We start from the raw sequence: 16,887 nt of genomic DNA, 5'->3' as shown, positions 1-16,887 counted from the left end.
CCATTTTTTTTAGGGACCACATCTCATTTGAAGTCATTTTGAGGGGTCTATATGATAGAAAATACCCAAGTGTGACACCATCCTAAAAACTGCACCTTTCAAGGTGCTCAAAACCACATTCAAGAAGTTTATTAACCCTTCAGGTGTTTCACAGGAATTTTTGGAACGTTTAAATAAAAATGAACATTTAACTTTTTTTCACACAAAATTTACTTCAGCTCCAATTTGTTTTATTTTACCAAGGGTCGCAGGAGAAAATGGACCGCAAAAGTTGTTGTACAATTTGTCCTGAGTACGCCGATACCCCATATGTGGGGGTAAACCACTGTTTGGGCGCATGACAGAGCTCGGAAGCGAAGGAGCGCCATTTGACTTTTCAGTGCAAAATTGACTGGAATTGAGATGGGACGCCATGTTGCGTTTGGAGAGCCCCTTATGTGCCTAAACATTGAAACCCCCCACAAATGACACCATTATCTAGAGGTGTAGTGAGTACTTTGACCCACCAAGTGCTTCACAGAAGTTTATAATGCAGAGCCGTAAAAATAAAACAAAAATTTTTTCCCACAAAAATTTTTTTTTAGCCCCCAGTTTTGTATTTTCCCGAGGGTAACGAGAAATTGGACCCCAAAAGTTGTTGTCCAATTTGTCCTGAGTATGCTGATACCCCATATGTGGGGGGAACCACTGTTTGGGTGCATGGGAGGGCTCGGAAGGGATGGAGCGCATTTGGAATGCAGACTTAGATGGAATGGTCTGCAGGCATCACATTGCGTTTGCAGAGGCCTTAATGTGCCTAAACAGTAGCAACCCCCACAATTGACACCATTTTGGAGAGTAGACCCCCTAAGGAACTCATCTAGATGTGTTGTGAGAGCTTTGAACCCCCAAGTGTTTCACTACAGTTTATAAAGCAGAGCCGTGCAAATAATTTTTTTTTTCCACAAAAATTATTTTTTAGCCCCAGTTTTGTATTTTCCAGAGGGTAACAGGAGAAATTGGACCCCAAAAGTTGTTCTCCAATGTGTTCCGAGTACGCTGATACCCCATATGTTGGGGTAAACCCCTGTTTGGGCGCACGGGAGCGCTCGGAAGGGAAGGAGCACTGTTTTACTTTTTCAACGCAGAATTGGCTGAAATTGAGATCGGACGCCATGTCGCGTTTAGAGAGCCCCTGATGTGCCTAAACAGTGGAAACCCCCCAATTATAACTGAAACCCTAATCCAAACACACCCCTAATCCTAATCCCAACCCTATTCCCAACCGTAAATGTAATCCAAACCCTAACCCTAACTATAGCCCCAACCCTAACTGTAGCCTTAACCCTAGCCCCAACCTTAGCCCCAACTCTAACCCTAGCCCTAAACCTAGCCCTAACCCTAGCCCTAACCCGAGCCCAAACCCTAACCCTAGCCCTAGCCTTAACCCTAGCCCTAACCCTAGCCCTAGCCCTAAGCCTAGCCCTAACCCTAGCCCTAACCATAACCCTAACCCTAGCCCTAACCCTAACCCTAGCCCTAACCCTAGCCCTAACCCTAATGGGAAAATGGAAATAAATACATTTTTTAAATTTTTGAATTTTTCCCTAATTAAGCGGGTGATGAAGGGGCGTTTGAATTACTTTTATAGCGGGTTTTTTAGCGGATTTTTAAGATTGGCAGCCGTCACACACTGAAAGACGCTTTTTATTGCAAAAAATATTTTTTGCGTTACCACATTTTGAGAGCCATAATTTTTCCATATTTGAGTCTACAGAGTCATGTGAGGTCTTGTTTTTGCGGGACGAGTTGATGTTTTTATTGGTAACATGCTCGAGCACGGGAGATTTTTTGATCGCTTTTTATTCCGATTTTTGTGATGCAGAATGACCAAAAACCAGCTATTCATGAATTTCTTTTGGAAGAGGCTTTTATACCGTTCCGCGTTTGGTAAAATTGATAAAGCAGTTTTATTCTTCGGGTCAGTACAATTACAGCGATACCTCATTTATATCATTTTTTTATGTTTTGGTGCTTTTATACGATAAAAACTATTTTATAGAAAAAATAATTATTTTGGCATCGCTTTATTCTGAGGACTATAACTTTTTATTTTTTTGCTGATGATGCTGTATGGTGGCTCGTTTTTTGCGGGAAAAGATGATGTTTGCAGCGGTACCATGGTTATTTATATTCGTCTTTTTGATCGCGTGTTATTCCACTTTTTGTTTGGCGGTATGAGAATAAAGCATTGTTTTTTGCCTCTTTTTTTTTTTTTACGGTGTTCACTGAAGGGGTTAACTAGTGATATAGTTTTATAGGTGGGGTTGTTATGGACACGGCGATACTAAATATGTGTACTTTTATTGTTTGATTTTTTTTATTTAGATATAGAAATGTATTTATGGGAATAATATTTTTTTTTCTTTATTTAGGAATTTTTTTTTTCTTTTTTTTTTTTTTTACACATGTGGGAATTTTTTTTAAACTTTTTTACTTTGTCCCAGGGGGGGACATCACAGATCGGTGATCTGACAGTGTGCACAGCACTCTGTCAGATCACCGATCTGACATACAGCCGTGCAGGCTTACCAGCGCCTGCACGGCACCCAGAAGTAATCCCTGCAGGACCCGGGTGCAGCCCCGTGGCCATTTTGGATCAGGGGCCTGCAGGGATAGGAAGTAAGAGACCCTCGCAGCAACGCGATTACATTGCGTTGCTCCGGGGGTCTCAGGGAAGCACGCAGTGAGCCCCCTCCCTGCGCGATGCTTCCCTGTACCGCCGGCACACCGCAATCATGTTTGATCATGGTGTGCTGGGGGTTACTGTGCCGGGGGCGGTCCGTGACCGCTCCTGGCACATAGTGCCGCGTGCCAGCTGCGATAGGCAGCTGACACTCGGCCGCGATCGGCCGCGCTCCCCCCGTGCCGATCGTGCTGGATGTACTATTCCATCCTTGGGAATTAGGACCCACCCCACATGGACGGAATAGTACGTCCAATGGCAGAAAGGGGTTAAGCAGCATCTCTCTTATTCTGATGAACTTGCCTGGCAGAAAACTTCCTCATTCTGCCTTTATCAGCACTAACATGTATGTGCTCAGATTCAGCCACAAATCTCTTAACAGTGCGATGATCATGCTTAACTTTTCGGGAAATATCTAATGTTTTCTTCCCTTGATTAAGGCATTGCACTATTTGATGCTTTTCAGCAGCAGAGAGATCCCTTTTATTTCCCATATTGTTTGAAATCTGTGACCTGCTTAATAATGTGGAACATAATTTTTAAGTAGTTTTCCTTTAATTAGATTCACCCGGAAAACTAATTATGTGTTTAAGATTGATTTCAGTGATCCATTGAGCCCTGAGACACAATACCATCCACGAGTTTATTTGAAAAACAAAACAAGTAAATCTTTATGACACTTCCAATTTGCATAATAATTTGGAACATGGTGTATATATCTGTTCTATCCTGTCAGCTCCTGGAGTGATTTTACGGAACACGGCAGATGAATTGCCGGCTTTTCTTCTATCTATGTATGTAATATATATATATATGTGTGTGTGTGTCACTGACATGTATATATCTATGTATTCTGTATGTATATATCTATTCTATATATTCTATTCTAACCTGTCACTCTGTGATTTTACTGCATGCGGCAAATGAATTGCTGGCTTTTCAAAGGACACCGGTGCGTTCAAATCGGACAGCACTCACATGGTCCGAGTGCTGTGTGATTTTTTATCGCACCCATAGGCTTGCATTGGCGAGTCTTGGCTGAGTCTTGGTGACAATGGCAGCATGCTGCAATATTACATGCACACTGAATACGCCCGAGAAAATAAATGGTGATGTGAGCTGCCCCATAGATTAACACTGGGTCGAGAGCTATGTGATGCTTTCTCGCATAGCAAAGCACTCGCCCGTATTCTCCGGTAGTGTGACGCCGACATAATAGTTTAACTTTCTCTCTACCAGTTGTAAATAATTAGTTTTTTTAGTTTTGAGTTGATTAATTAAAATACCTCTTGCTGCTTGGTTAGGTAGGCATCGATTAGATTGCGCTGGTTGTTCATATCTAGTTCTTTTCTCTGTTTAGCAAATGTTGACTCTAAAAATGCGTGAAACTCTTTGATGTTGGCAAGAATTTTGTGGTGAGCTCCTGGAAGCCAATGTATCAGCAGAGGAAAAGTGTTATACAGCTAAAAGATGAAAAAAAGGTAATACAAAAATAAATAACGTGATTAAATTTATATAAAAACACATAAATCATTGATTATAATTAATATGTAATTAATAATTTATTAAATTCATAAATAACAATTAAGAATATTTTAGTAAAAGAAAAAAATAGAAAGCTACAAAACAGAACATGTAACCTTCTCACGACAAATACAGCGGCTTGTGAAACTATTCGCTCCCTTGGCCTTTTGCCTATTTTGTTACATTACTACTGGTGTTTAAATATTTTTGTAATCTGATTTGTGTTTGATGCATCAACACTAAGTAGTCTAAGTTGGTGAAGGGAGAAACATATGGACATGAATTAACTTTATGGGATCAAATGCCTAAAAACTGGCATATACATTATATTCACCCCTTTTGCTATGAAGCCTCTAAATATTTCGGGTGAAAGGAAGTCCACCTTTGTGCAGTCTAAGTGTCCCATGTCTGTCAATATACAAACTTTACCTTTTCTGAAAGGTCACATAGGCTGCAGCACCTATTAAGCAAGAGGCACCACTAACTAAACACCATGAATACCAAGGAGATCTCCAAACAAATCAGGGACAAAGTTGTTGAGAACTCAGGGTTGGGTTATATAAAAAAATCCTTAAATTCTTTGATCTCCCAAAGCACCATCAAGTCCATTATCATTAATTTTCAGCAAAATGGTACCAAAGCAAGCCTGCCAGTAGAGGGCCACCCACCGAGGCATCACTTAGACCAAAGGTAAACCTGAAGGAGCTGCAGAGTTCCCAAATAGATTGGAGAATCTGTCCATATGACCACAATAAGCCATACGTTCCATAGAGGTAGCCTTTATGGAACAGGGGGCAGAACAAAGTCTTTGTTTACAAAAATTGTAAGGCTCATTTTGATTTTGCTAAAATACATGTAGGAGATTCCCCCTATGTATGGAGTAAGGTGCTGTGGTCAGATGACACCAAAATGGAACTTTTTGGCCATCAAGATAAATGCTGTATCTGGTGCCAAACTAACATAGTTCATTACCCCAAGAACAACATCCTCCCAGTGAAACATGGTGGTGTTAGCATCATGATATGGGGATTTTTTTTGCAGCAGGGAAGGGGGTAAATGGTTCGAACCGAGGGAAAGATAGATGGTGCGAAATACAGAGATATTCTTCAGCAAACCCTGTTTCAGTCTGCCAGTGATTTGAGACTGGGATGGAGGTTCACTTTCCAACAAGCCAATGACTTGAAGATTGCTGTACACCAGAGAAAACCATCTAACTTGAAGGAGATGGAGCAGTTTTGCCTTGAGGAATGGGCAAAAATCCCAGTGGCCAGATGTGGAAAGCTCATAGAGACTTATCCAAAACGACTTGCACCTCTAATTGCTACAAAAGGAGGCTCTACAAAGTACTGACTTTAAGGGGGTAAATAGTTATGCACATTGAAGTTTTCAGTTATTTGTTGCATTTGTTGTTTGCTTCACAAGAAACATAAAGCCAAATGTTCACAGTTTTAGGCATGTTCTTTAAAACAACAAATGTCAATCCTAAAAAAAAAACAAAACTGTGAAATTCCAGGTGGTAAGGTAGCCAAACACAAAAATTGCCAAAGGGGGTAAATACTTTCACAAGAAACTGTATATGCACAATAATAACAGTGTGTTTATAAGATCTGAGAAAAATCTCAATCTTCATAATAGCATCTATTTCCATATACACAAAGGCAATGGGAGCTGAACATTCAAATCCAAATAAAAACATGAACAAAATATTAATTTTTAAACTCAAAAGGAAGAAAAAGGATTAAGGCTACGTTCACATTTGCGTTGTGCGCCGCAGCGTCGGCGACGCAACGCACAACGCAAATGTGAACGCATGCACAACGCTGCGTTTTGCGCCGCATGCGTCCTTTTTTTAATTGATTTTGGACGCAGCAAAAATGCAACTTGCTGCGTCCTCTGCGCCCGGACGCGGGCGCCGCAGTGACGCATGCGGCGCAAAACGCAAGTGCGACGCATGTCCATGCGCCCCCATGTTAAATATAGGGGCGCATGATGCATGCGGCGACGCTGCGGCGCCCGACGCTGCGGCGCTGACCGCAAATGTGAACTTTGCCTAATAGGCTGCTCGGAAAATAGCAGTGAGTGGATTTCCATTTACAAAATTTAATATTTACAGTATATACTGAAACTCATCTCCAGGCTTTGCTTTTCTGCTAATCACTAGGGTTGAGCGAAACGGGTCGATCATTTTCAAAAGTCGCCGACTTTTGGCTAAGTCGGCGTCTCATGAAACCCGATCCGACCCCTGTGCTTGTCGGCCATGCGGTACGCGACTTTCGCGCCAAAGTCGCGTTTCAATGACGCGAAAAGCGCCATTTCTCAGCCAATGAAGGTGAACGCAGAGTGTGGGCAGCGTGATGACATAGATCCTGGTCCCCACCATCTTAGAGAAGGGCATTGCAGTGATTGGCTTGCTGTCTGCGGCGTCACAGGGGCTATAAAGGGGCGTTCCCGCCGACCGCCATCTTACTGCTGCTGATCTGAGCTTAGGGACAGGTTGCTGCCGCTTCGTCAGAAGCAGGGAGAGCGTTAGGCAGGGTCCACTAACCACCAAACCGCTTGTGCTGCAGCGATTTCCACTGTCCAACACCACCTTCGGTGTGCAGGAACAGTGGAAGCTATTTTTTTTTTTTTTTCCCCTCAGCGCTGTAGCTCATTGGGCTGCCCTAGAAGGCTCCGTGATAGCTGTATTGCTGTGTGTACGCCACTGTGGAAACCAACTGCTTTTTTCAAAGCACATATCCTCTTGTTCCTTCCTTTCTGCACAGCTATCTTTTTTGTTTGTCCACACTTTTTATTTAATTTGTGCATCAGTCCACTCCTATTGCTGCCTGCCATACCTGGCTTACATTACTGCAGGGAGATAGTAATTGTAGGACAGTTTTTTTTTTGTTTTGTTTTTTTTTTGTGGGAGATTAAGATTGGCATTTCTGCTACAGTGCCATCCCTGTGTGTGCCATCTCTCACTGAGTGGGCCATAGAAAGCCTATTTATTTTTTCCGTGATTTGTGTTCTAAAATCTACCTCAACACAGAAACACTACATCAATCAGTGGGAGAAAAATATTGGCCTCAGTCAGGGCTTGTGTGCCACTGCTGTGTGTGCGCTATCATTCAGTGGGCTATAGCAAGCCTATATTTTTTTTTTTTTTTTTTTTTTAATATTATTTGGTTTCAAAAGTCTCCCTGAAAAAAAAAAAAAACCTAAAAAAACAGTGGGAGAGTAATATTGCCCTTTCAGCTTGTGTGCCAGTCTTGACTCCTGGGTGTGCCACCTCTCTCCCTCTCATTCAGTGGGCCATAGAAAGCCTATTTATTTTTTTTTTTAAATATTATTGGGTTTCTAAAGTCTCCCTGAAAAAAACAAAAAATACATAAAAAAACAGTGGGAGAGTAATATTGCCCTTTCAGCTTGTGTGCCAGTCTTGACTCCTGGGTGTGCCACCTCTCTCCCTTTCATTCAGTGGGCCATAGAAAGCCTATTTTTTTTTTTTTAATATTATTTGGTTTCTAATTCTCCCTGAAAAAAAAAAAAAAACCTAAAAAAACAGTGGGAGAGTAATATTGCCCTTTCAGCTTGTGTGCCAGTCTTGACTCCTGGGTGTGCCACCTCTCTCCCTCTCATTCAGTGGGCCATAGAAAGCCTATTTATTTTTTTTTTTAAATATTATTGGGTTTCTAAAGTCTCCCTGAAAAAACAAAAAATACATAAAAAAACAGTGGGAGAGTAATATTGCCCTTTCAGCTTGTGTGCCAGTCTTGACTCCTGGGTGTGCCACCTCTCTCCCTTTCATTCAGTGGGCCATAGAAAGCCTATTTATTTTTTCCGTGATTTGTGTTCTAAATTCTACCTCAACACAAAAACACTACATCAATCAGTGGGAGAAAAATATTGGCCTCAGTAAGGGCTTGTGTGCCACTGCTGTGTGTGCTATCTCTCATTCAGTGGGCTATAGCAAGCCTATTTTTTTTTTTTTTTTTTTTTTTTTTAATATTATTTGGTTTCTAAAGTCTCCCTGAAAAAAAAAAAAAACCTAAAAAAACAGTGGGAGAGTAATATTGCCCTTTCAGCTTGTGTGCCAGTCTTGACTCCTGGGTGTGCCACCTCTCTCCCTCTCATTCAGTGGGCCATAGAAAGCCTATTTATTTTTTTTTTTAAATATTATTGGGTTTCTAAAGTCTCCCTGAAAAAAACAAAAAATACATAAAAAAACAGTGGGAGAGTAATATTGCCCTTTCAGCTTGTGTGCCAGTCTTGACTCCTGGGTGTGCCACCTCTCTCCCTCTCATTCAGTGGGCCATAGAAAGCCTATTTATTTTTTTTTTTAAATATTATTGGGTTTCTAAAGTCTCCCTGAAAAAAACAAAAAATACATAAAAAAACAGTGGGAGAGTAATATTGCCCTTTCAGCTTGTGTGCCAGTCTTGACTCCTGGGTGTGCCACCTCTCTCCCTTTCATTCAGTGGGCCATAGAAAGCCTATTTTTTTTTTTTTAATATTATTTGGTTTCTAATTCTCCCTGAAAAAAAAAAAAAAACCTAAAAAAACAGTGGGAGAGTAATATTGCCCTTTCAGCTTGTGTGCCAGTCTTGACTCCTGGGTGTGCCACCTCTCTCCCTCTCATTCAGTGGGCCATAGAAAGCCTATTTATTTTTTTTTTTAAATATTATTGGGTTTCTAAAGTCTCCCTGAAAAAACAAAAAATACATAAAAAAACAGTGGGAGAGTAATATTGCCCTTTCAGCTTGTGTGCCAGTCTTGACTCCTGGGTGTGCCACCTCTCTCCCTTTCATTCAGTGGGCCATAGAAAGCCTATTTATTTTTTCCGTGATTTGTGTTCTAAATTCTACCTCAACACAAAAACACTACATCAATCAGTGGGAGAAAAATATTGGCCTCAGTAAGGGCTTGTGTGCCACTGCTGTGTGTGCTATCTCTCATTCAGTGGGCTATAGCAAGCCTATTTTTTTTTTTTTTTTTTTTTTTTTTTAATATTATTTGGTTTCTAATTCTCCCTGAAAAAAAAAAAAAAACCTAAAAAAACAGTGGGAGAGTAATATTGCCCTTTCAGCTTGTGTGCCAGTCTTGACTCCTGGGTGTGCCACCTCTCTCCCTCTCATTCAGTGGGCCATAGAAAGCCTATTTATTTTTTTTTTAAAATATTATTGGGTTTCTAAAGTCTCCCTGAAAAAACAAAAAATACATAAAAAAACAGTGGGAGAGTAATATTGCCCTTTCAGCTTGTGTGCCAGTCTTGACTCCTGGGTGTGCCACCTCTCTCCCTTTCATTCAGTGGGCCATAGAAAGCCTATTTTTTTTTTTTTTAATATTATTTGGTTTCTAATTCTCCCTGAAAAAAAAAAAAAAACCTAAAAAAACAGTGGGAGAGTAATATTGCCCTTTCAGCTTGTGTGCCAGTCTTGACTCCTGGGTGTGCCACCTCTCTCCCTTTCATTCAGTGGGCCATAGAAAGCCTATTTTTTTTTTTTTTAATATTATTTGGTTTCTAATTCTCCCTGAAAAAAAAAAAAAAACCTAAAAAAACAGTGGGAGAGTAATATTGCCCTTTCAGCTTGTGTGCCAGTCTTGACTCCTGGTTGTGCCACCTCTCTCTCTCTAATTGTGGGCCATAGAAAGCCTTTTTTTTTTTTTTTTAATATTATTTGGTTTCTAAAGTCTCCCTGAGAAAAAAAAATAAATAAATTAGGTGGGAGATTAATATTGACATTAGTGCTTGAGTGACAGTCCTGCGTGTGTGTCATCTCTGTGATTTTGTGCCACAGAAAACAGAGTGTGTAACATTGTGCCTGATTTTCCTTGTGGTCTCACCAACCTGTTAAGGGATATTGAAATCATACTGAAGTTATAGCTCACCGTGTAAGTTGTTTGATAGCAACAAATAAAGTTACTTTGGTTAAGATTTTAAAACAATGAGGAAGTCTGGTGCAAGAGGTCGTCGTGGGCGTTCATTGTCAGCTGGTAATGATGGTAGTGGTAGTGGAGCATCAGGTGGTCGTGGGGATAAAAATATTCCACCTAAGTCTGGAGCTGTGGAGCCAGTTTCGTCGTCAGGCTACACAAGGCCTCGAACGCTCTCTTTTCTGGGAGTAGGAAAACCGCTTTTAAAGGCGGAGCAGCAACAGCAAGTTTTGGCTTACATTGCAGACTCAGCCTCTAGCTCTTTTGCCTCCTCTTCCGAAACTGGTAAATGTAAAAGCAGCGCGTCGCTTGTGGATGTTCACGGTCAGGGACAAGTCGCTTCCTTGTCCTCCTCAGCAAAAACTACAACAAGAGAGAAGGATGCAGCAGGCGACACAACGGGTCACTCCATGGAGCTCTTTACACATACCGTCCCTGGCTTAGAAAGTGAAACATTTAACAGGCCATGCCCATTACAAGTATATTCTGACATGGAGTGCACTGATGCACAGCCACAGCCAGAGTACTATGCTGCTCCTTTGACTCAGACCACCACATTGCCCTCTCAGGGTACAGATCCACAATCAGACCCTGATGAGACTATGTTGCCCCGCCACGAACGCTATACCACCGACCGACACAGTGACACAGACGAAGTTGCACACGAGCTCGAAGAGGAGGTAATAGATGACCCAGTTATTGACCCCGATTGGCAGCCATTGGGGGAACAGGGTGCAGGCGGCAGTAGTTCAGAAGCGGAGGTGGAGGAGGGGCCGCAGCAGGCATCAACATCGCAACAGGTTCCATCTGCCGGGCCCGTATCTGGACCAAAACGCGTGTCAAAGCCAAAACCTGTTGGAGCACAGCGTTGCCATCCGGTTAAAGCTCAGTCTGCAATCCCTGAAAAGGGATCAGAGTCTAGGAAGAGTGCAGTCTGGCATTTTTTTAAACAACATCCAACTGATCAGCGCAAAGTCATCTGTCAAAAATGTTCAACTAGCTTAAGCAGAGGTCAGAATCTGAAAAGTCTAAATACTAGTTGCATGCATAGACACTTAACCACCATGCATTCTCAAGCCTGGACTAACTACCAAACGTCCCTCAAGGTTGTAGCACCCTCGGCCAATGAAGCTAGTCAGCAACGCAACATCCCTTCCGTCACTGTAAGGCCACCATTTTCCGCACCACCGGCAGTATCTGTGCAGGTTTCTTTGCCAGCCAAAAGCAGTCAGGGTCAGGGAATCACCAGTTTTGTAGGAGGAAATATTGCATGTAGGGCACCGGCGGAAACAATACCGTCTCCAACCGTCTCTCAGTCTGCCATGTCCACCGGCACACCCGAAAGTTCCACGATCTACAGCTCTCCAGTCCAGCTCACCCTACATGAGACTCTGGTTAGAAAAAGGAAGTACTTATCCTCGCATCCGCGTACACAGGGTTTTAACGCCCACATAGCTAGACTAATCTCGTTAGAGATGATGCCCTACCGGTTAGTTGAAAGCGAAGCTTTCAAAGCCCTGATGGAGTACGCTGAACCACGATACGAGCTACCCAGTCGACACTTTTTTTCCAGAAAAGCCATCCCAGCCCTGCACCAGCATGTTAAACAGCGCATCGTCCATGCACTCAGGCAATCTGTGAGTACAAAGGTGCACCTGACTACAGATGCATGGACCAGTAGGCATGGCCAGGGACGTTATGTGTCCATCACGGCACACTGGGTGAATGTGGTGGATGCAGGGTCCACAGGCGACATCAATTTAGGGACAGTTGTGCCTAGCCCACGGTCTAGGAAACAGTTGGCTGTAGGCGTTCGCACCCCCTCCTCCTCCTCCTCGTCCTCCTGCAGAAGCTACAGCTCTTCCACAGAACGCAGTCGGCCAACCACTCCATCGGCAGATGACACTGTTGCACACCAGTTGTCCCATTATGGGCCAGCTACTGCCAAGCGTCAGCAGGCTGTATTGGCTATGAAGTGTTTGGGCGACAACAGACACACCGCGGAAGTTCTGTCCGAGTTCTTGCAACAAGAAACGCAGTCGTGGCTGGGCACAGTAGATCTTGAGGCAGGCAAGGTAGTGAGTGATAACGGAAGGAATTTCATGGCTGCCATCTCCCTTTCCCAACTGAAACACATTCCTTGCCTGGCTCACACCTTAAACCTGGTGGTGCAGTGCTTATTGAAAACTTATCCTGGGTTCTCCGACCTGCTCCTCAAAGTGCGTGCACTTTGCTCACATATCCGACGTTCGCCTGTACACGCCAGCCGTATGCAGACCTATCAGCGGTCTTTGAACCTTCCCCAGCATCGCCTAATCATAGACGTTGCAACAAGGTGGAACTCAACACTGCACATGCTTCAGAGACTGTGCGAACAGAGGCGTGCTGTTATTTATTTGTGGGAGGATACACGGGCAGGCAGTAGGATGGCAGACATGGAGTTGTCAGGTGTGCAGTGGTCGAAGATACAAGACATGTGTCAAGTCCTTCAGTGTTTTGAGGAATGCACACGGCTGGTTAGTGCAGACAACGCCGTAATAAGCATGAGCATCCCCCTAATGCGTCTGCTGATGCAAAGTTTGACGCACATAAAGGAGCAGGCGTCTGCACCAGAGGAAGAGGGAAGCCTTGATGACAGTCAGCCATTGTCTGGTCAGGGCAGTGTACAGGACGAGGTAGCGGGCGAAGAGGAGGTGGAGGACGAGGAGGATGATGGGGATGAGTATATTTTTAATGCGGAAACTTTCACGGGGGCACAGGAAATTGGTTGCGTGTCACGGCCGGGTTCTGGTTTTTTGAGGGACACAAGTGACGTAGATTTGCCTGCAACTGCCCCTCAACCAATCACAACCGGAGATTTGACAAGTGGAACTTTGGCCCACATGGCGGATTATGCCTTACGTATCCTACAAAGGGACACACGCATTACGAAAATGATGAACGATGACGATTACTGGTTGGCCTGCCTCCTTGATCCACGCTATAAAGGCAAATTGCAAAATGTTATGCCACATGAGAACTTGGAACTAATATTAGCAACCAAACAATCAACTCTTGTTGACCGTTTGCTTCAGGCATTCCCAGCACACAGCGCACGTGATCGTTCTCACACGAGCTCCAGGGGGCAGCAGACTAGGAGTGTTAGGGGTGCACACATCAGAAGTGGCGTTGGACAGAGGGGTTTTCTGACCAGGTTGTGGAGTGATTTTGCTATGACCGCAGACAGGACAGGTACTGCTGCATCAATTGAAAGTGACAGGAGACAACATTTGTCCAGTATGGTTACTAACTATTTTTCATCCCTTATCGATGTTCTCCCTCAACCGTCATTCCCATTTGATTACTGGGCCTCCAAATTAGACACCTGGCCAGAATTGGCAGAATATGCATTGCAGGAGCTTGCTTGCCCGGCAGCAAGTGTCCTATCAGAAAGAGTATTCAGTGCTGCAGGGTCAATATTAACCGAAAAAAGGACTCGTCTGGCTACCCAAAATGTTGACGATCTAACATTCATTAAAATGAACCACAACTGGATTTCAAAATCTTTTGCCCCACCTTGCCCGGCCGACACCTAGCTTTCCTATGAAAAGCTCTTGCCTGTGAATTACTTTTCTAATGTCTAATTTGCTGCTGCAGATTGTACAGCATACGACATGTTTACACCTCCCTAAATGGCCAAACTCCCCACACGGGGCCGTGGTATCGCGACTTGGCGCAAGCACCCGTGAGACTGCTGTTTGTCTGAAGAGGTGGGTGTGCTCGCTTTTGGTTGACGGCATTGCTACTGGGTCCCTCATAGTACAATGTAGTGTCTCTGGCGGTGGTGGTGCGCACCCAACGTCAGACACACCGTTGTAACATGAGTGGCCCTGGGGCGGTCCCGCCGGCCTCAAGAGAGTTCCCCCCTACCCCAGCTCAAACTGGGCTGTACTACGTGCAAAATTATGTCGCACAGCTCCACCAATCTTTAGTCTATTCGCTGACATCATTCAATGTCTGGCACTGACAATACAAATTTGTAGACATCTATGATGCAACTTAAAGTAGTCTGTGTCTGTGTCCTATATTGGCACCATTAAATAGTTACTGCCAAATTACTATGTCAGAAACACAGCAGATGAGCCCACCCCTGTACCTAAGTATGCCATCTTTTTTTTTGTTTTGGTTGTTTTGCGAGACATTAACATCTATTTATATTTTGGGAGTACTGGGACAGACACTCCTTGCACTACTCCTCCACTCAGCACCAAGCTGCCTGCCCGTGTATCCATGTAACCGCTGTAAAACTGCCATGAGCCTATTGTTTGTTATTTTAGGCCTTTGATAGCCTGTCTGCGGTCCCTACTCCTCCACTGACCACCAAGCTGCCTGCCCGTGTATCCATGTAACCGCTGTAAAACTGCCATGAGCCTATTGTTTGTTATTTTAGGCCTTTGAAGCCTTTCTGCGCTCCCTCCTTCCACTAGTCCTCCACTGACCAGACCACTGCTGCCCGTGTACCCCTGGAACCAATTTTAAAGTGCCTACAGCCAGCCCATTTTATTGTGTTAGGCCTTCGAAGCCTGTCTGCGGTCCATACTTCCACTAGGCCTCCACTGACCAGACCACTGCTGCCCGTGTACCCCTGGAACCAATTTTAAAGTGCCTACAGCCAGCCCATTTTATTGTGTTAGGCCTTCGAAGCCTGTCTGCGGTCCCTCCTTCCACTAGGCCTCCACTGACCAGACCACTGCTGCCCGTGTACCCCTGGAACCAATTTTAAAGTGCCTACAGCCAGCCCATTTTATTGTGTTAGGCCTTCGAAGCCTGTCTGCGGTCCCTCCTTCCACTAGGCCTCCACTGACCAGACCACTGCTGCCCGTGTACCCCTGGAACCAATTTTAAAGTGCCTACAGCCAGCCCATTTTATTGTGTTAGGCCTTCGAAGCCTGTCTGCGGTCCCTCCTTCCACTAGGCCTCCACTGACCAGACCACTGCTGCCCGTGTACCCCTGGAACCAATTTTAAAGTGCCTACAGCCAGCCCATTTTATTGTGTTAGGCCTTCGAAGCCTGTCTGCGGTCCATACTTCCACTAGGCCTCCACTGACCAGACCACTGCTGCCCGTGTACCCCTGGAACCAATTTTAAAGTGCCTACAGCCAGCCCATTTTATTGTGTTAGGCCTTCGAAGCCTGTCTGCGGTCCCTCCTTCCACTAGGCCTCCACTGACCAGACCACTGCTGCCCGTGTACCCCTGGAACCAATTTTAAAGTGCCTACAGCCAGCCCATTTTATTGTGTTAGGCCTTCGAAGCCTGTCTGCGGTCCCTCCTTCCACTAGGCCTCCACTGACCAGACCACTGCTGCCCGTGTACCCCTGGAACCAATTTTAAAGTGCCTACAGCCAGCCCATTTTATTGTGTTAGGCCTTCGAAGCCTGTCTGCGGTCCCTCCTTCCACTAGGCCTCCACTGACCAGACCACTGCTGCCCGTGTACCCCTGGAACCAATTTTAAAGTGCCTACAGCCAGCCCATTTTATTGTGTTAGGCCTTCGAAGCCTGTCTGCGGTCCATACTTCCACTAGGCCTCCACTGACCAGACCACTGCTGCCCGTGTACCCCTGGAACCAATTTTAAAGTGCCTACAGCCAGCCCATTTTATTGTGTTAGGCCTTCGAAGCCTGTCTGCGGTCCATACTTCCACTAGGCCTCCACTGACCAGACCACTGCTGCCCGTGTACCCCTGGAACCAATTTTAAAGTGCCTACAGCCAGCCCATTTTATTGTGTTAGGCCTTCGAAGCCTGTCTGCGGTCCCTCCTTCCACTAGGCCTCCACTGACCAGACCACTGCTGCCCGTGTACCCCTGGAACCAATTTTAAAGTGCCTACAGCCAGCCCATTTTATTGTGTTAGGCCTTCGAAGCCTGTCTGCGGTCCCTCCTTCCACTAGGCCTCCACTGACCAGACCACTGCTGCCCGTGTACCCCTGGAACCAATTTTAAAGTGCCTACAGCCAGCCCATTTTATTGTGTTAGGCCTTCGAAGCCTGTCTGCGGTCCCTCCTTCCACTAGGCCTCCACTGACCAGACCACTGCTGCCCGTGTACCCCTGGAACCAATTTTAAAGTGCCTACAGCCAGCCCATTTTATTGTGTTAGGCCTTCGAAGCCTGTCTGCGGTCCATACTTCCACTAGGCCTCCACTGACCAGACCACTGCTGCCCGTGTACCCCTGGAACCAATTTTAAAGTGCCTACAGCCAGCCCATTTTATTGTGTTAGGCCTTCGAAGCCTGTCTGCGGTCCATACTTTAAATACTCCTCCACTCACCACCAAGCTGCCTGCCCGTGTATCCATGTAACCGCTGTAAAACTGCCATGAGCCTATTGTTTGTTATGTTAGGCCTTTGATAGCCTGTCTGCGGTCCTTACTTTAAATACTCCTCCACTCACCACCTAGCTGCCTGTGTATCCATGTAACCGATGTAAAACTGCCATGACTGCCTACTGTTTGTTATTTTAGGCCTTTGATAGCCTGTCTGCGGCCCCTACTTGCAATACTCCTCCACTGACCACAATGCTGCCTGGAGTGCCTGCCTGTGTATCCATGTAACCGATGTAAAACTGCCATGACTGCCTACTGTTTGTTATTTTAGGCCTTTGATAGCCTGTCTGCGGCCCCTACTTGCAATACTCCTCCACTGAGCACAATGCTGCCTGGAGTGCCTGCCTGTGTATCCATGTA

General features: G+C 44.8%; 1 protein-coding gene across 1 annotated transcript in view; it reads right to left on the bottom strand.

The window, feature by feature from the left end:
• LOC143808708 (cytochrome P450 2K1-like) overlaps positions 1 to 16,887 on the bottom strand; it is a 70,598-nt gene that overhangs the window by 15,765 nt on the left and 37,946 nt on the right. Inside the window, exon 6 of the mRNA XM_077291639.1 lies at positions 4,012 to 4,188. Coding sequence (XP_077147754.1) covers positions 4,012 to 4,188 — 177 coding nt within the window. The remainder of the gene's footprint in view (positions 1 to 4,011; positions 4,189 to 16,887) is intronic.

The sequence above is a fragment of the Ranitomeya variabilis genome, chromosome 2 (assembly GCF_051348905.1).
Source record: "Ranitomeya variabilis isolate aRanVar5 chromosome 2, aRanVar5.hap1, whole genome shotgun sequence".
NCBI classification, from domain to species: Eukaryota; Metazoa; Chordata; class Amphibia; order Anura; family Dendrobatidae; genus Ranitomeya; species Ranitomeya variabilis.
This window is presented reverse-complemented; position numbering and strand designations above follow the sequence as displayed.